Below are 20,344 nucleotides of genomic sequence, written 5' to 3' on the forward strand. Positions count from 1 at the left end.
GTCCACCCTCCTGTCACCCATGTTCACCCTCCTGTCATCCCTTTCACTCCCGTCCACCCTCCTGTCACCCATGTTCACCACCCCCCGTCATCCATGTCCACCCCCCTGTCCACCCTCCTGTCACCCCTGTCCACCCTCCTGTCACCCCTGTTCACACCCATGTTCACCCTCCTTTCATCCCTTTCACTCCCGTCCAACCCCCTGCACCCATGTTCACCCCCCCTGTCACCCATGTTCACCCCCTCCTGTCACCCATGTTCACCCCCTCCTGTCACCCATGTTCACCCCCTCCTGTCACCCATATTCACCCCCTCCTGTCACCCATGTTCACCCTCCTGTCATACCTTTCACTCCCGTCCACCCTCCTGTCACCCATGTCCACCCCCCCCTGTCCACCCTCCTGTCACCCCTGTCCACCCCTCTGTCACCCCTGTCCACCCCCCCCCGTCCACCCTCCTGTCACCCATGTTCACCCTCCTGTCATCCCTTTCACTCCCGTCCACCCTCCTATCACCCATGTTCACCACCCCCGTCAACCTGTCCACCCCCCCTGTCCACCCTCCTGTCACCCCTGTCCACCCTCCTGTCACCCATGTTCACCCTCCTGTCATCCCTTTCACTCCTGTCCACCCCCCCTGTCACCCATGTTCACCCCCCCTGTCACCCATGTTCACCCTCCAGTCATCCCTTTCACTCCCGTCCACCCTCCTGTCACCCATGTCCACCCCCCCAGTCCACCCTCCTGTCACCCCTGTCCACCCTCCTGTCACCCCTGTTCACACCCATGTTCACCCTCCTTTCACCCATGTTCACCACCCCTGTCCACCCTCCTGTCACCCCTGTTCACCCTCCTGTCACCCCTGTTCACCCTCCTGTCATCCCTTTCACTCCTGTCCACCCCCTCTGTCAATCCCCCGTGTCACCCCTGTCCACCCCCTGTCACCCCTGTCCACCCCCCCTGTCACCCCTGTCCACCCTCCTGTCATCCTTGTCACCCCTGTCCACCCTCCTGTCATCCCTCTGTCACCCATGTTCACCCTCCTGTCAACCCATGTACACTCCTCTATACCCCTCTGTCCACTCCTCTACACCCCTCTGTACACTCCTCTACACCCCTCTGTCACTCATGTACACTCTACACCCCTCTGTCACCCATGTCCACTCCTCTACACCCCTGTCACCCATGTACGCTCCTCTACACTCCTCTACACCCCTCTGTCCACTCCTCTACACCCCTGTCACTCATGTACGCTCCTCTACACCTCTGTCACCCATGTACGCTCCTCTACACCCCTCTGTCCACTCCTCTACACCCCTGTCACCTCTGTCCACTCCTCTACACCCCTGTCACCCATGTACGCTCCTCTACACCCCTCTGTACGCTCCTCTACACCCCTCTGTACGCTCCTCTACCCCCTGTCACCCATGTACACTCCTCTTCACCCCTCTGTACACTCCTTTACACTCCTCTGTACACTCCTCTACACCCCTGTCACCCATGTACGCTCCTCTACACCCGTCACCCATGTACTCTCCTCTACACCCCTCTGTACACTCCTCTACACCCCTCTGTACACTCCTCTACACCCCTGTCACCCATGTACGCTCCTCTACACCCCTCTGTATGCTCCTCTACACCCCTGTCACCCATGTACACTCCTCTACACCCCTCTGTACACTCCTCTACACCCCTCTAAACCCCTCTGTCACCCATGTCCACTCTTCTACACCCCTCTGTCACCCATGTAAAAAAAAAAAAAAGATTGGCGCCTAATAGATTTGTTTTGCAGGCTTAACGGTGAAGAATTGTGTGTGGAAGAAATCGTGATGATGGCCCGGACCAGATGGAGAAGAGAAGGCAACGTTGCAAATTAGAGAAGATGTCATTGGTGAGTTGCTGTATAAAGCAGCACTTTAAACTACATACCCACTGATAAATAGATATAGTGCATTGTGTTTTTTACCATTTTCCCTTTTTTTTTTTTTTTTGCTCGTCAACCTCGGTAGCGGTGCCCCACGGAATTTTTTTTTTTCGAGGTGTGCCCCGACCCGAAAAAGGTTGGGAAACACTGATCTAGACATTAGTACAGCTCTATTTACTTTTAGTTTCAAGCTGACTAGACAATTTTATTATCTCACACATTTTATTTCTTTGCCAACAATAAGTTACCTGTAAGTACACATAAGGTTATACTGGCTAGCCGGAAGCTAGGTCACAGTAAGGGTGGCTGCTAGGGTCTATCGGCTACACGCTACTTATCCCTAGAGCACTTTTCAAAAACAACCTAACTAGGTTATTCTTAGAATTACGTGTTTAATTCTGTATTTGCAAGAGCACCTACTGGCAAAGAAGGAGAAGAAGTGTACCTAACAGTGGCAGGAATTGGGTATCAATATGCTACAATTCCTAAGTGTTTTCTTAAGTGAGATATTTATTTTGATGTATGTACTAGAGAAACTTGAGGTAGTACATTTAAGTTAGTAATCTAGAGTACTGAAAAGTGATCGGCAAAGCAGTGAAGTGGGTTATCAAAGGTACCATGTGTGCAGGTACTAAATGTGAGTCCTGGTACCTGATGGGTAGTTTTCCCTGTGTAGTCCTTTGAGACCGCCTCAACACCACCTCCAAATCATCAGGAGTTCCTTCACTTGAGGATTCTTCAAGAACTTCAGTCCCCGAGGGACCAGCTGGAGTGCTGGAAACAGAAACAACATCTTCGGTTGAACTGAGGGGTTCTCTTAAGACGGGTGGAGTAGTGGCATCAATATCTGGAGCAGTCACTGGAGCAGGACTGATGTTGGGGGTAGCAACCAATGGTGGTTGACAGGGAGCAACAACTACTGGAAACTGACTGGGTGGTGCAACCAGTGGCGGCTGGCTGGATGGAGCTGTGAACGGTATATCCCAAAACATGGTAGGCTGCTGAGATGGGAACAAAGGAACATCCATAGTGTGATGAATTCCTCTCATTGGCCTTGGTGGAGGTGGAGTAGAAGTAGCAGGAGGATCAGGAGGAGTAGGAGGAGATGGGCCAAGCATATCTTCTTTCAGGCACACTTTTATCCTATTCCGGTGGACCACCTGTGGCTCGAACCCGTCTTTTTGTATCTCGTACACATCCGTTTCAGGATAAGGAACCGCAGTAATGGTGTATGGCTCCGTTTACCACAAGGAGTCCAATTTATGGGTTCTAGGAAATTTTCTGAGCCACACTTTATCTCCAAGCTGCAAGGGCTGAGCCGAAGCATGTCGATTATAATCTTTCTGCTGGCGTTCATCAACTTCACCCATTTTCTTCTCAACAATGCCCTTGGCTTCCTCAATTCTTCGTTGATGCTCAGACACCCAACCTTGGGAAGCTTGAGGAGAATTGTTGAAAGGTGCCTGTAGCCCGAAGGTTCGATCTTTAAAGTCTCTTAATGTAAAAGGGTCACCATTGTAGGTGGGAAGCACAGGATTCCCCAAGAAGACAGGTGCAGCAACTGGGGCGCCCAACACATAGGGAGAGACTGAAGGTGGACTTGTTGGGTCCTGTTCCGCCTGTGCTGGAGGTCTTGCTGGAATCACAGGCAGAGCACGTCCTTGTGAGGTCGAAAGTGTTGGTGAAGGCGGCAACACTCTTCTGGCTTGGGGTGGAGACCCCGTTGGTGGGGCCACTGGAGCATTGCCCCCTTGCTGTTCAGGTAGGGACTGTGGGGCTGCAGGTTCTGACATCTCTGTATTTGGTATGCTGGCCCTTTAAACAGGTCTTGAATTCCTAGGTCCCAGAGAAATACGCAGTTGTTCTCTAATCTGGAACTTGAGAGCGTAGATTTCAAATTTGAGAGCGGTGACCTGAAACTCAACAGCCTTTAATTGAAATTTGAGTGAGTTGATCGGCAGCTGAAGCTACTCTATGTGGGACTTCAATTCGGCAATCTGATGTCTCAGAGTCCCGTAGTGTTCCGGTTCCTCACAGCTTCCAGCCCGTTGTCGCACTCTGCGCCTTTTCCCGCGCTGAGCTGTCTCTCTTTGTTGGTTTCTGGCACTAGACTCCAACAAAATGGCCGCGGCGGCACCGAGAGCTTCGGTGGGCGGGGTCACGGATCACGTGCGCCGGGATGTCCCACGCTAACTTATAGCTCTGCTGTACAGTTCGCCTCCCCCTTACTTTACATGCGCACTTCCTCCACACAGCACCGTGTGCGCAACCAAGTCACAGTACATAAATAAAATTTGTTTTCTGGGCGGGAGTACACTTTCACTAGTGGCGACTGTATTAGGCGCACACCCGTATCCTGTTCGTGTAACGCCAACGTGTGGTATGCCTTGGGGGTGTATGGTAGTTGGGATGTTGTAGTAGGTAAAGGGTTAATGTTAACCCTATAGTTCGTGACGCCAGGCTGAGGGCTAGTATGCTGAGGTAATTCTCCGGCCTATAGCCGCCCTTCCCAGAAATGATAGGTGCATGTAATAAAATGACTGAAGGTCCACAAGGTACTTGAACTTGAACTTGGGTAACTTTACTTAAGTGCTTGCGGTACATCTAATGAACAATGACAGTCTCAGGAATACAGTCTTTATATAGCTCAATGGCTGACAACTGTTGCGCACCTTGAAAAAAAACGAAAGTCTCTGAATTTAGGGTAATTATTGCAGATCCGTCCGGATTTAGGGGATAGATAAGGTCCGGTGATCTTGCAGAGTGCGTGGGGATTGATACACTCAGAATTTAGAAGTTATCAGCCGTCACCGCAAGGTTCAGGCCTAGACTCACTGATCTCAGCAGCGCAGATGCTTCTCGCTTGCTTGCACAGGAACAAGAGAGCGAGAACATGGCCACCGCTCCCTTATATGGGCAGGGGGCGGGGCTAATCTGATTGGTCCGAACACCCATCACTCACTGTTACACAGTGTGATGGGATTGACTACGTCACAAGCAGAAATACCATAGAGTTCACCTGACCATGTGACCCGCAGGTCCTGCTACGCTATGGGCAGGTAATTAACTATTTATTTACATTTATACAATCTTACACATATGTCACGATCACACCCTATCGGTCCAGCCAAGACGCTAGAGAGAGTGTGATGGTGCAAGGGTTAAAGCCGCCAGACCTCTGGGTATCCACTACTAGTCCTAGCAAGTCACCAAATTAACCCTTAGATAAACATGTTTCACCCGAGCTGCCTTCAGAAAGGTGAGCTCATATATTTAGATATCAAAGACCAGAGCTGAATAATTAAACATTTAATCTGATAAAAGGTTTCACAGTGCTGACTATATAAAAATACAGAAACAAATGACATACAGTTACAAAAATATATAAAAGAGTTTAGCAAGTTCAGAAAGCAAAACTGAAGTTCTTACAGCGTAATATTATAGCAGTGTATTAGAGTGGGTCTCCAGCTGTTCTTAGGATGGTCTTGTCAGCTTGGGGCACAGATCTTAACAACCGACTCTAGCATTGTTCAATATTATATATCTCCTTTTTGGAGGGACTCCTTTCCCCCCTCCCCTCTGATCCCACCAAGGGGCATCTGTTATCTCCCATCCTGCCGCTTCAAAGAAACTCCTGACTTCGAACAAACAACCAGCCAGGCCCCCTAATAAAATGCAATACACAAACAGGGACACACCGTCTGAATAACCCCTCACCCATGTCCTGCATAATACAGTACACACAGTACAATTATAATACACATATATGATTTAATACTCAGGCCTGGGCCTGACACCTCCCCCTTTAGATGGGGACAGGGAGATCTTGCCTTTCCAGGCTGATAGACCTGTCTCCTTTACTCCTCTATTTCTCCCTGACGCGATCGTACCAGTACTTCTGCCTGGACTGGGCTGCTGTGAGGTTGTCATGTACCAGCCCAGTCAGTGTCTGCATTCTATCCCTTAATCTCAGAACATACTCCACCGCAGAAGTCTCAGGGGCAGGTGGCTCCCCTTCCCATTCTCCCCTAACTAAATCTCGGGGTCCCCGCACTTTGTGACTATACAATAACTCAAAGGGCGAGAAACCTGTAGACTCTTGGGGTACCTCCCGGTAAGCAAATAACAGATGGGGTAAATACTTTTCCCAGTCTCTGCCCTCCGATTCTACAAATGTTTTTATTTGTTTCAAGGGTACCTATATGACTGGTAGGGGAACTAGGGGAACACGAGTAACATCCCCAGACTTATCCACCCTCTGGCAGACACGACAAGATCTACAATAATTGGCAACAGCAGTACCCATACCCGGCCAGTAGAAATTGTGTGCCAACCTCAGCGGCTCTTTCCTATACTGCCTTTCTCTCTCCTGGGCCCCTAGCATGCCTTTGGAAAGGGACTCCCAGTGCAAGATATCATTTTCCCAATATACCCGATGCCCATCTGTGTCAACACCTGTATGTTCAGCACATTGTCTCAGCCCTTCAAGGGAAGAGTCACTGCGCAGAGCTCCCCGGAAATGCTCATTTCCCTCCTCCTCCTTAAGCTCCCTCGCAACCGTGGGGTTAGATATCGTCCCCACTGTACCTTAGGTAGATGGAACTGCCGGCAGACCTTTTCAAATCCCCTCAGGAACACATCCAGATCACCATCTTTCTCCAACATGGGGAAATGTTCCAAGCGGGGTTTGTGGTCTCCTTGATCCTGCACATCACTCTGTGTGGAACAAGCATCCCCTCTCAGCCTCAGAACCTCCAGTTCATGCCTTCGCTGGGCCTCTCTGTCTGCCGCCTCTCTCTCTGCCGCTCGTGCCTCTCTCTCTGCAGCTTGTGCCTCTCTCTCTGCCACTCGTGCCTCTCTCTCTGCCGCTCGTGCCTGGGCCTCTCTTTCTGCGGCTTGTGCCTCTCCCACTCTCTGCCGCTCGTGCCCGAGCCTCTCTCTCTGCAGTTTGGTACTGGAGAATCAGTTGGAGTTTCATATTGGCATCCACATTCCCAAGGAGTTGTAAGGCAGTCCGCATATAAGAGTCCAAGGCCTCATGTGGAGTACTGTCCTGATAGGGAGTAATGTTGCTGGGTTCCCCAGGAGATATCAGTCCTTGGATGGCAGCTCCAGCTGTAGGACTTTGTCTCATGTCACTCAGCTCTACTGCACGGGCATCATACTCCACAAGATCAGCAATAAGTTGGTCCTTGTTCTTTCCTGCAGTAGGGATGTCCTTTTCTTGGCACATTAGCTCCAGTGCAGGCTTGGACTGCTTGCGATATGCCTCCATATTTCCGAGATAAGACAGAGGAGGTAAAACAGGAGATGGAGAGGACAGAACTGTCTTGCACTCTTTTTGTATGTCTTTTAAACCAGCACTGAGCTCTGTCTTTGGAATTTACACACAAGAAGATGTATGCAATTTCTTTTTTAATGCTAGGATTTCCTTACAGGTAAAATCCAGCAAGCACTAAAAATATCTAAATATATCCCGACGCTGCCACCAGTTGTCACGATCACACCCTATCGGTCCAGCCAAGACGCTAGAGAGAGTGTGATGGTGCAAGGGTTAAAGCCGCCAGACCTCTGGGTATCCACTACTAGTCCCAGCAAGTCACCAAATTAACCTATAGATAAACGTGTTTCACCCGAGCTGCCTTCAGAAAGGTGAGCTCATATATTTAGATATCAAAGACCAGAGCTGATTAATTAAACATTTAATCTGATGAAAGGTATCACAGTGCTGACTATATAAAAATACAGAAACAAATGACATACAGTTACAAAAATATATAAAAGAGTTTAGCAAGTTCAGAAAGCAAAAATGAAGTTCTTACAGCGTAATATTATAGCAGTCCATGAGAGTGGGTCTCCAGCTGTTCTTAGGATGGTCTTGTCAGCTTGGGGCACAGATCTTAACAACCGACTCTAGCATTGTTATATATTATATATCTCCTTTTTGGAGGGACTCCTTTCCCCCCTCCCCTCTGATCCCACCAAGGGGCATCTGTTATCTCCCAACCTGCCGCTTCAAAGAAACTCCTGACTTCAAACAAACAACCAGCCATGCCCCCTAATAAAATGCAATACAAAAACAGGGACACACCGTCTGAATGACCCCTTACCCATGTCCTGGATAATACAGTACACACAGTACAATTATAATACACATATATGATTTAATACTCAGACCTGGGCCTGACAACATACAAATCCTAAATGGCTACAGGATAAGTACTATAGGGATGAGAGGTGACTAGGGGTGGATAAGACAATAAGGACCCCAACGTCCTAGGGACTCTGGCTATGGGGACCCACAATAAAAGGTACTGGATAGGATACGGTACCGGGACCACACATGGATTACTGGAACTATGTTCCCTGGTCTGATGAGATCAAGATAAACTTATTTGGTTTGGATGGTGTCAGATGGTGTGGCGGCAACCAGGTGAGACAAGTGTGTCTTACCTACAGTCAAGCATGGTGGTGGGAGTGCTGCTAGGGAGCTACAGTTCATTTTAAGAACATAGATGCCAGCATGTACTGTGACATACTGAAGCAGAGCATGATCCCCTTCCTTTGAAGACTGGGCCACAGGGCAGTATTCCAACACGATAACAACCCCAAATGTACCTCCAAGAAGACCAATGCCTTGCTAAGGGTTAAGATGATGGACTGGCCAAGCATATCTTTAGGCATCCTCAAACAGAAGATGGGGGAGCATACAGTCTCTAAAATCCACCAGCTCTGTGATGTCGTTATGGAGAAGAGGAAGAGGACTCCAGTGACAACATGTGAAGCTCCAGTGAAATCCAGGGCCAAGAGGCTTAAGGCAGTGCTGGAAAATAATGGTAGCCACACAAAATATTGACACTTCGGGCCCAATTTGGACATTTCAACTTAGTGGTGTACTCACTTTTATTGCCAAGGTTTAGACATTAATGGCTGTGCGTTGATTTATTTTGAGGTGACGCAACATTAATCACTGTTATACAGGCTGTGCGCTCACTACTTTACATTGTAGCAGAGTATAATTTCTTCATTGTTGTCACATGAAAATATATAATAAAATATCTACAAAATCACAGTGAGATACTGTATATTTGTTTAGATTATACACTAATTATTTATGTATATAATTTTGAAATGGGTAGCTATTAAGTGATTTGAGGAAATAATTGAATTGAGACAATGGTCTCATAAATTAGACATTTTTCTGTTATCACTTTTTTATGTTACACTTTGCTTTTTTATATTTATATTTCTCCATGAATATCATTGGCACACAGTAACTGTATTGATTTATTCCATCAGGAAACAGCAACAAAAGCATTAAGGGGTACTCCAGTGGAATAAAAAAAAATCATATCAACTGCTGCCAGAAAGTTTAACAGATTTGTAAATTACTTCTATTTAAAAATCTTAATCCTTCCAGTACTCCAGAGGAAGTTGTATATCTTTCTGGAGTTCTTTTCAGTCTGACCACAGTGCTCTCTGCTGTCACCTCTGTCTGTGTCAGGAACTGTGCAGAGTACAAGCAAATCCCCATAGCAAACCTCTACTGCTCTGGACAGTTCCTGATATGGAACGTTTTATACCGGACTATCCCATTAATGAAAATAACCTTCTAACAGAGCACCAAAATGGGTTTATGTGGGATCGGTCCTGTCAGACTAATCTGATCAGCTTCTATGAGAAGGTCGGTTATAGATTTGACCAGGGTAGAGCTGTGGATGTTGTATATCTGGACTTTTCTAAGGCATTTGAAACTGTGCCAAACAAAAGGTTAGTACATAAAATGAGGATGCTGGGAGTAGGGGAGGATATATGTAAATGGGTCAGCAACTGGCTCAGTGATAGGAAGCAGAGGGTGTGGATCAATGGAACGTACTCTGGTTGGGTGATAGTACAGTGGTCCCTCAACTTATGACCATTGTATGTTGAAACCATCATATGTTGAGTACATATGTCTATGGAAAACTGGTAATTTGTTCCGGAGCCCTGAGACCATCATATGTTGAGTACATATCTCTATGGAAAACTGGTAATTGGTTCCTGAGTCAATAAAATTTCAATCCAAAGTAAGTAAAAATACCCACACAAAGTACAGATAAACCAGAAAAAAAAGTGGTTTGTACAATGTAAAATGATACCCTGATACCCTACTTATATAGGTTGGATTTTGTCTTACTTCCAGAAAATATAGGTTGGATTTTGTCTTACTTCCGGAAAAAAAATCATAACTACAAACAGGAAAATGTATACGTTTAATATTGTCATCTTCTGACCCCTATAACTTTTTTATTTTTCCATGTATGGGCCGGTATGAGGGCTTGTTTTTTGCGCCGTGATCTGAAGTTTTATCGGTACCATTTTTGTTTGGATTGGACTTTTTGATCACTTTTTATAAATTTTTTATGGTATAAAGTGACCAAAAATACGCTATTTTGGATTTTTTTTGCGTGTACGTCATTGACCGTGCAGTTTAATTAATGATATATTTTTATAGGTCGGACATTTACGCACGCGACGATACCATATATGTTTATTTTTATTATGTTTATATATTTTTTTATATGGGGAAAAGGGAGGTGATTTAAACTTTTAATAAGGAAGGGTTTAATGTGTGTGTTTTTATGTTTTTAGACTTTTTAAAAAAAAAATTTACACTTTTAGTCCTTTTCTTTTTTTTTTTTTTACACTTTTAGGAGGAATCATTAGATTCCTCATACAGATCTTTATGGTTGCATAGAACCATATTGATCTGTGTGATCTGTGCTCTATTGACAAAGCCTGGCCCTGCCAGGCTTTATCATTCAGAGCACAGCAGCCAGCATGGAAGCAGAGGTAAGCCCTCTGGCTACCTCCACAGTGGATCACCCCCCCCCCCCACCCGCAATCGCACTGGGGGGGGGGGGGGGATCCACCCCACTGGACCACCAGGGAGTGTTCAAAGCTTCCTTTAGATGCCGCTGTCAGCTTTGACAGCGGCAATCTAAAGGGTTAATAGCCGGCTGCGGCTAATAACACCGGCCCCCAGCTACATTAATCAGCTGGGGGCCGTCCGGTATGGCGTGGGCTCCAGTCGGGAGCTCGCGCCATACCCCGTTAACGGCACATGGACGTGTATACACATCCATGGTCGTTAACAGGTTAAGGGGTTAATGTGCATGGGGGTTAATGTACATGGGGTTAATGCTCCGGGGATAAGTTTTAGGACTCACCCCTCTGTTTTACTGTACAGTACTGTATAACACCTGGCCCGCAGTCACTGAGTGAATCTCGCGGCAATGTCATGTAACGATTTAATGTCACATGACTTCCCCGCGAGATTTGAAGCTCTGCTCCTCCACGATTTCAGTGCTCTGTTGAAACAGGCTGGCGCTGCGGCCCGGCGGCAGCTGCAGCAACCAGCACCACCGGAGAACCGTTTATTTTCACGATGGCCCGACAAAAAGTATCGTATGTCGATACTGCTTTCAAGATACGATGGCCTCTGAGATCCAGGCAGGAGTAGACAAGCGCCGATAACACTGATCACAGGCGTGTTAATACACGCCTGTGATCTGTGTAAAAGATCAGTGTGTGCAGTGTTATAGGTCCCTATGGGACCTATAACACTGCAAAAAAAAAGTGTTAATAAAGGTCACTTAACCCCTTCCCTAAAAAAAGTTTGAATCACCCCCCTTTTCCCATAAAAAAAAATAAAACAGTGTAAAAAAAATAAAATAAACATATGTGGTATCGCCGCGTGCGTAAATGTCCGAACTATAAAAATATATAATTAATTAAACCGCACGGTCAATGGCGTACGCGCAAAAAAATTCCAAAGTCGAAAAAAGCGCATTTTTGGTCACTTTTTATATCATTAAAAAATTAATAAAAAGCGATCAAAAAGTCAGATCAAAACAAAAATCATACTGATAAAAACTTCAGATCACGGTGCAAAAAATTAGTCCTCATACCGCCCTGTGCGTGGAAAAAGAAAAAAGTTATAGGGGTCAGAAGATGACATTTTTAAACGTATAAATTTTCCTGCATGTAGTTATGATTTTTTCCAGAAGTGCGACAAAATCAAACCTATATAAGTAGGGTATCATTTCAACCGTATGGACCTACAAAATAATGGTAAGGTGTAATTTTTACCGAAATATGCACTGTGTAGAAACGGAAGCCCCCCAAAGTTACAAAATGGCGTTTTTTCTTCGATTTTGTCGCACAATGATTTTTTTTTTTTCGTTTCGCCGTGCATTTTTGGGTTAAATGACTAATGTCACTGCAAAGTAGAATTGGCGATGCAAAAAATAAGCCATAATATGGATTTTTAGGTGGAAAATTGAAAGGGTTATGATTTTGGTAAGGAGGAAAAAACGAAAGTGCAAAAACTGAAAAACCCTGAGTCCTTAAGGGGTTAAGTCATATGATTGCTACCCAGAGAACTCCACCAGTGATCAGGTGACCTCCCAAATAACCTATGGGCTCCTTGCACAACCCCCCTATATAATATGAGGAGGAGCTGCAATCGCTCTCTTTCCATGAGTTCCTGCTGAGGTCCAGTGAAATCAAGTGTTCCAGTGCCTGTGTCCAGCCATTGGAGGCAGTCTAAATTACTGTAGCCATTAGTCGGTCCTGAGTAAGTCAAGTCAGCTCAATTGTCTGTCACCATCTCAAGTCAAGTCATCTATAGTCACTGCAAGTTCCAGCAAGCCTGCGAGGTCTCCCTGTATCACTGGCCACCTCTCTGGGATATTGGCTGAAATGCATAGACTGTACCATCTGTCTAACCTCAGTAAAGCTACCGTTACCCTTAACCTGGCCTTGGACTCTTTATTGCGCCTTCCTAACCTAGGATTAGCGGTACTACCTTCGGGTGGTTATAAGGCCAAACCACGGCCTGACATCACAACAAAAAGGGGTTAATACCATCTACCCCTGGGGCCATAACATCTGCCCCTTACACTTCACATCATACCCCGTGGTGCACCACAGTATCATGTAGACCACATTTGGGGATGTGCAGGAGTATAGTCCCTTAATGTTATATGTCTTGTTGTTGGGGGTGGCTACTATCTTGGTGCAGATATGTTAGCAGAGTTTACAGCGAGGTTTGGTGCAGGGTTTGGTCTCATTGTCTGTGTCTGTTCTTTCTGTAGGTAATTTTCTGCTGACCAGCTTTTGTTTTTAAATTGTGTGGTTGTGGGAAGGCACGTTTTGTCTGAAAAAATGTGGTGACGCCAAAGTTGTGGAGTGACCACGGGGTGTGAAGGGTGTAGGTGGATGGGGCATATGGTATAGCCCAGGGGCAAGGTATTATTAACCCCTAATGTTTGTGACGCCAGAGTGTTTTTTCCGGTAACCACCCGAACGGTAGCACCGCTATTCCAAGGTTAGGCAGGTCAATAATAGTCTAAGAGCAGGTAAGGGTTAACGGTAGCTTTACTGAGGTTAGACAGTTGTTAAAGTCTTTATCGCCAGCCAGAATCCCAGAGAGTCGACCAGTAACACGGAAAGGGCCTTGCAGCTTGCTGTGACTTGCAGTACTTTTGGGTCAGACTTCAATACAGCCACTATGACTATAATTGACATGACTAGTGACTTGATTTTGGTAGAGACAGCAGGCATAGATGAGTTGACTTACTGACAATGTGGCTGGTGTGCAGGCTTTATGGCATCCAGGGGTACTGGACAAAGGATCTGTGATGTCTGTGCTTTGCTGTTCCTCAGGATCTAAGAACTTGTGGTAGAAGAGAGAGATTGTAATGGCTCCCCCTCTTATAAAAGGGGGGCTGAGCAAGAAGCCCATAGGTCAAGCTGCAGGTCAGGTGGTCAACTGGTGCTCTCTGGGTAACATAACACATCATGTGAACATAACAGGTGATACCTCCAAAGGTCCATAAAGGTCCTTTATACTTTATATACCTATACATAACATTATGCCCTATATTTACAACACTATACATAACTTTAGACTTACTACTATGGGGGAGACGCTGCAGGAGAGCCACTAGGACAATGAGGGACTCAACCTGACAGGGCCTAAGTACTGTACAGGAGTATATCCTGTACTGGGACATTACATGTACAAATATATGAATGTACAGATATATGAATGGACAATACAGAGATTTTTCTAGTGATCTTTTTATCCCTAGGCTGGTAACCATGAAAAGGAGGCATCCTCTATGTAGGTTTCACCATCAGGTGTAGGTTTCACCACCAGGGAATCTTTACTGTAAGAGCAGTGAGACTATGGAACTTTCTACCACATGATGTGATAGAAAAAAAAAAGAAGAAACATAGGAACAAATAAAGATAGAGATGGCACTAACAGTGCCGTTATCTGGTGGATACAGATAACACCTATGGAAAAATGAAACTGCTCACCTTCGTGTGTTGAGCATGCAGGCACAACACTGTTAAGGTTTGGGAGCTGTTGGCCGTCGGTACCATCGGGTCACGGTGCAAGTGCAGGGATAAAGTGGATAGAAGCGTGGATTCCCTAGCCGGGTTCCTATCTTCTGATTGGCTGCAGCGCTTCGCCTATATGAAGATGAGCGGTACAAAGTTTATTTACAGTTTTCTATAAACCTTTATTAAAATATAGGTATAGAGAGATGTAATGGCAACGCGTTTCTGAGGGCTCCCCTCCTTCGTTAGGTCCAGGTTCAGAACCCTCAAAAATTACAAAATGGTGTTTTTTTTTTGTTATCATTTTACCCTTCAAATAAGTTTTGTTTCTCCGCAGATTATGTTATAAACTAAGTGATGTCTTTACAAAGTACAATTGGTGACGCAAAAAACAAGCCCTTATATGGGTCAGTAGGTGCAAAATTGAAAGCACTATGATTTTTTGAAGGGGAGGAGGAATAAACGAATGCCATGATTAAAGGTGTATAACCTGAATCGCATTGGCTCTTTGTGCTCTGAAGTTTTTACTGCACTAAAAAAGAATAAAGAAGTTCCTGATTTACCACACACCGGGTTTTTGGGTGTTTCTTCTTATACTAAAATAAAAAAATGAAACTGCAAAAATGAAAATTTTCTGGGTCCTTAAATGGGCACTGTCAAATACAAAAACTTTTGATATGTTGTAAGGCATGCAAAACCAATAGGTTTTGCAATTGATTTCATTAGAAAATGTTCAGTATTTCATACTGAAAAAGCCAGTCAAACAACTGCCCCCCCCCTGCCTGCTTGGAAACATACTATTCCTGCTGTGTCCATGCATCATCACCTATGTCATGGACACACTTCCTTGATTGACAGCTGTGAGCGCAGGGCTCACAGCTGGAGGAAAAATCCTCCCACTGTCAGTTTGTGTCCCGCTACTGTCAGTGAGGACAAGCTGGGAGTTGTAGTTTTGCTAATGCTAGGGGAGATGTGAGCAGACAGCATACTGAGGGAGGGGGCGGAGACCTGCACAGTGAGGCCACACCCCTCCCTTTGAGAGGAATTCAGACTAGTAAGCTAAATTAAAAGTGTAATAAAAAATAAATAAAGGTGCTAGACACATAAAAATTAGACACACATGATCAGGATTAGATACTGAGTGATATGTTTAAAACAATGTTGTTGGATCTGACGGGTACGCTTAAAGGCCAAAATGGGCTGAGTCCTTAAAGTGGTACTCCGGTTGAAAACTATTTCTTTTTTTTTTAAACTGTAATTTTTATTAAAGTTTTACAAGGAAGATAGCAAGAATGTGCAGAACAAAACAAAAGCATAGCCCGTGTCACAGCCCAGAATAATCAAATCAGGAGCTAATGACAAGCCAATAAGGAGACCAGGGTATGCAAAAAATATCATCAAATCACGAAAGACAGCCCCAACCTCAGGGAAAACATCAAACTGGAGCAACTTCGGATTCAGGAAGTAGTTACACATATCACAGGGAAAAGAGGGCTCAAAAAGCCCCCCCAATAGGAAGGACTAGGGGAGTAGCTATGAACAAGGGTACACGAAAAATAAGAGACAACACAACACAAACACAACGGGGGAGGGGGGGGAAGGGAGGTAGGGTGAAGAAGGAAGAATAAAGAAGGAGAAAAGGGGAGAGAGGGGGGGAAGAGAAAGAAGGGGGGAAGAAAATCAAGGTGGTTGCCTATCAGAGAAACGGTCCCACGGCTCCCACGCAGAGAGAAAAGCAGTGATAGAATTCAAAGAGGCTGTGAGGTACTCCAAGGAGTGTATTTCCCATATACAAATCAATAAATCAGGTTCAGAGGGTGGAAAAGTCCTCTTCCAACATTTAGCAATGAGGGTCTTAGCCGCCAAAGGAATATGCATAGCCAGTTTCCGCAGCTTCTTGGTAACAACAGGGTGTGAGAGCTGTAAGAGATACACAAGGGGGTCGAGAAGGACAGACACTCCCAAAACATCAAAGAGCAAACGTTGCACGACCTCCAAAACCCCAAGATAAGAGGGCAGGACCAAAAGACATGGAAAAGTGTTCCCAAACCAACCCTGCAATGCCAGCATTGGGGGGGATATCAGGGTTCAACCTATTCAACAGCTCCGGAGTATGATACCAACCCATAATCAGTTTATACTGATTTTCCCTGTAAGCAGTACATATAGATGCCTTGGAAGCCTGTTCCCAAATTATTTTCCATTGGGGGAGAGAGAGTGGTGTTAAGTGCATCCTCCCAATGCGTCCAGAGAAGTGCGTTAGGATGGATAGGTGAAAGCCACAATTTCTCCAATTTCATCCAGCTGTATGCTTGGTAAGTGGACCATGCCGCAAGATGGCGCAAGTGAGTAGCCCAATAGTATTTCACCACATCCGGGACCGCCAGTCCCCCATAAGCTCGTCCAGCCATCATTACAGACCCCGGAAGCCGGTGCCGCTTCCCATCCCAAATAAACTGAAACATCTCGCATCGCCAACATCTCAAAAAAGTAGAGGAGCTTCGGAATAGTAGTCATCTTCATCGCTGCAATGCGACCAAAAAAGGAAATATATTGCGAGCGCCATTTTACCAGGAGAGCACGAAGTTCCCAAAAGAGGGGTAGATAATTAGTAGAGTACAGCGCAGAATAGTGAGGGGTAATCCAGACCCCAAGGTACTTAATAGCAGAGGGAGACCACCGGAAAGAGTAATCAGAGCGTAGGAGAGTAGAGAGGGAAGGTTGAGAGCAAGGGCCTCCAATTTGGAGAGATTGACCTTATAGCCAGAAACTGCCCCATAGTCATGCAGAACTTTGTAGAGAGAAGGAAAGGACAGTAAAGGGCGAGAGAGTGTAAGAAGGACATCGTCCGCAAATAAGCAAACCTTAAATTACCTATCTTGTAAGGAAATACCAGCAATGTCCGGATCCCCCCTGATCATAGCAGCAAAGGGTTCGATACAGAGAGCAAAGACCAGGGGGGATAACGGGCAGCCCTGACCATTGAACAAGGGAAAGGTAGGAGATGGAGCGTGAGGAGGCTTAAGAGAGGCTGTAAGGAAGACCCTGCAGTGCAGTCAAAAATTTCCCTGAAATCCCAAACTTCTGCAAAGTGGCAAAATGAAACAGCCACCCCAACATGTTAAAAGCCTTTTTGTCATTCAGACTAAGAAGCAATGCCTGCTCGGACCTCCGATTAACCAGGTCAACCAGACCCACCACCCTCCTGGTGTTGTCACCGCCTTGACGACAGGGGATACATCCAAACTGGTCTTTATGGACAAGAGCTGGAAGAAAGGAGCAGAGTCTAACAGCCAACACCTTAGAAAAAAGGGAAGGTAAAGTTTTAAGGAGAGAATCATTCAACCTCCAATGACAAGATCGTAAAGAGGAAGGGGTAGAGGAAAAAGAGAGAAGAACAGGACAGTGGTCAGACCAGGAAATAGGATCCAGAGAGGCATCAGAAAGCATGCGCACCATAGGGAGATTCCCAAAACAATAGTCAATATGGGTATGTAATTTGTGGGGGTGAGAATAAAAGCTGAAGGAGCGTTCCGTCGGGTGACCAATCCACCATAAGTCATAGAGCGACGAACTATGGACCAAACGTCGAAAAACCGAAGCAAGCCGCAGCTGAGCAGAGGTATGCGGACCACCAGTAAGAGAGTGGCGGTCCAGGGACGGGGAGAAAACAAGATTAAAGTCCCCACCCACTAACCGAGCAGACGGGGGTACCGATGTAGTTTAGTAAAGACCTTACGCAGGAAAGGGATCTGAGAGGTGTTAGGAGCATAGACATTATAAAGCAAAAGCAGACCCCACCCAAAGTTCCCTCCAGTATGATATACCGTCCCATAGGGTCAAGAAAGGAGGAAAAACCCTGCAGTGGACAAGATCTGGAGATCAGTATAGCAACCCCCGCCTTTTTCCTACCCGAAATAGCAGAATAGGACTGAGGGAAGAGATGAGCAAGGAACTGGAAGGATACAGAATGGTCAAAGTGCGTAGCCTGAATAAAAACTGTCAGCATGGAGACCAACCAACTCCCTTTGCAATAGGCGTCTCTTAGTGGGGGAATTCAGCCTCTTAACGTTCAGGGAGACGCACTGAACCATGGCGGATCGTGAAGAAAAAAAAGAATAGCTTAAAAGCAGCATACTCACTAAAACAGTCCATAGGAGCACAGCAGACAGCAGAGAACAATCCATGGGAGCTGGAACCGGGAAAGGGACAGCTGGAGGAAGCAACCTAAAACAGAGAGAAAATGGGAGAGGAGGGGAGGGAGGGAAGAACAGAGGGGGAAACAAACAGACAAAGACTCGACAAGACAATAAAAAAACATAAAAAACACCAATATGCAAAAAAATACACCAGAGACTCAAGAGCCAATGCGGAGGTCAGGTCCACCGAAGTGATCTATGGACCAAAGCATGGGCGAACTATTGCTACAGCCTTCAGGGGGTACATGGAAGGTTACCAACCAGAAATCAACGCCACCAAAACAAGCGCCCCACTCCAAGGCCGCAGCAAGCCAGCAAATAAACACACAGACCGGCTACCAGACTGGGGGCAGGGGAGGAGGGGGAGACATCAGATCCCAGTCAGTCATCTTGGGAGTTGGCAAGTCCAAGGTAGTGCAAAATGACTGGAGGTCAGAAAAAGAGCGGAGAACAGCAGAGCGCCCCTCTTTACGTGCTTGTAATTCAAACGGGAAGGTCCATCTGTACAGCACATGGTGCGATCTAAGGACTTCCAGGAGAGGCTGCAGTAATCACCACTTTCTGAGGGTAAGCCAGGACAGGTCCTGATAAAGCTGGATCGGGGCCCCATCAAAGTCAAAGCTACGCAAGGATCTAGCTTTAGCCATGATGGCTTCCTTGACTTGGATATCATGTACACAGCAGATAACATCACAAGGATTTCCCGTGGCGGACTTAGGGCGTAAGGCTCTGTGCGCTCTGTCCAGCTTAATCTTGAGGGACGAAGGCTCACCGTGAAGCTTCTAAGGTGACAAATAGATCCTCTTCACAGGTTGCCTCCGGCAACCCCCTCACTGATATTATTGCGTCTCCCTCGGTTGTCAAGATCCTCTACATGGGCATGGAGATCACAAAGAAAGTCCTTCTGAGAAGCAATGGTGGAATGAAGGTGTGCAATATATTCCCATGTGTGATCAGGAGCGTCCTCTAGGTCATCCACCTGGAGGTCTCGGCGCATATCAGCAATCTCCGCTCAGCAGGCCTCCTTGACCTCAGTAATGAGAGAGCGAAAGTCCTCCTTAGATGGAATTTGGGAGAGTAGCTGGCTTAATTCGGGTATGGAAGACAGCAAGGGCACACCAGAGCAGGGAATTCCAGATCCAGCCAGAGCGTCCCATGGGGGTGAAGGCGAGGCCACCCCTGCGACCAGTGGAGGTTGAGACAGGGGGCCAGATGTCCCAGGGGGGGACTGATGTGGGGCACCAGCTAACATCATAGTGGCGGTGCCAAGCCTCTGCGGCTTTGGAGAGGTGGCAGGGGTGTAGCAAGCGGCCAGTGGGTCCAGAGGAGGAAATCCCCCGAGGTGCAGAGGGAGTCCGCGGGGACCAGAGAACAACGTCCCCTTTAAGGATCTCTGAAGAAGGGAAGACTGAGCAGGGGGAAGCAGCTGATGTGAGTGCTGGCTGCAGTAGTTCTCTGTGAGGAGGATCACAGGCCCCCACCGAGGCAGCCCAAAAGGCAGATGCAGCGGGGCTTTGGAAGGATGGGAGTGACTCAGGTGAGGGGGCAGCCAGGAGGGACAGAGGAGCAGTGCTGTTCAGAGTGGCGGGCTGGGAGGGAGATCCCCCTGGCAGAGTCACTGAAGCGCGCTGCAGCTCCCCGGGCAGGGGGGTGCCGGCAGTACTCAGAGCCGTTGCCGGGGACGCACCTGAAGTCGGCACAGCAGCGCCGTGCGCCAGCGGGAGATCTGGAGGTCCGAGCGCACACGGAGGTGAGGAGACTGTCCGCGGCAGAGGCGGGGGTGAATCCAGAGCCCACCGTCGCAGCGGGCCGCCGCCCAGGTGATGATCC

General features: G+C 46.8%; 1 protein-coding gene across 6 annotated transcripts in view; it reads right to left on the minus strand.

Moving 5' to 3' along the window:
* TM4SF20 (transmembrane 4 L six family member 20) overlaps positions 1-20,344 on the minus strand; it is a 74,417-nt gene that overhangs the window by 23,045 nt on the left and 31,028 nt on the right. For all 6 annotated transcript variants that reach the window (XM_056564521.1, XM_056564527.1, XM_056564526.1 and 3 more), the window contains one exon: positions 14,292-14,447. In XM_056564521.1, the coding sequence (XP_056420496.1) occupies positions 14,292-14,447 (156 nt within the window). The remainder of the gene's footprint in view (positions 1-14,291; positions 14,448-20,344) is intronic.

The sequence above is a fragment of the Hyla sarda genome, chromosome 3 (assembly GCF_029499605.1).
Source record: "Hyla sarda isolate aHylSar1 chromosome 3, aHylSar1.hap1, whole genome shotgun sequence".
NCBI classification, from domain to species: Eukaryota; Metazoa; Chordata; class Amphibia; order Anura; family Hylidae; genus Hyla; species Hyla sarda.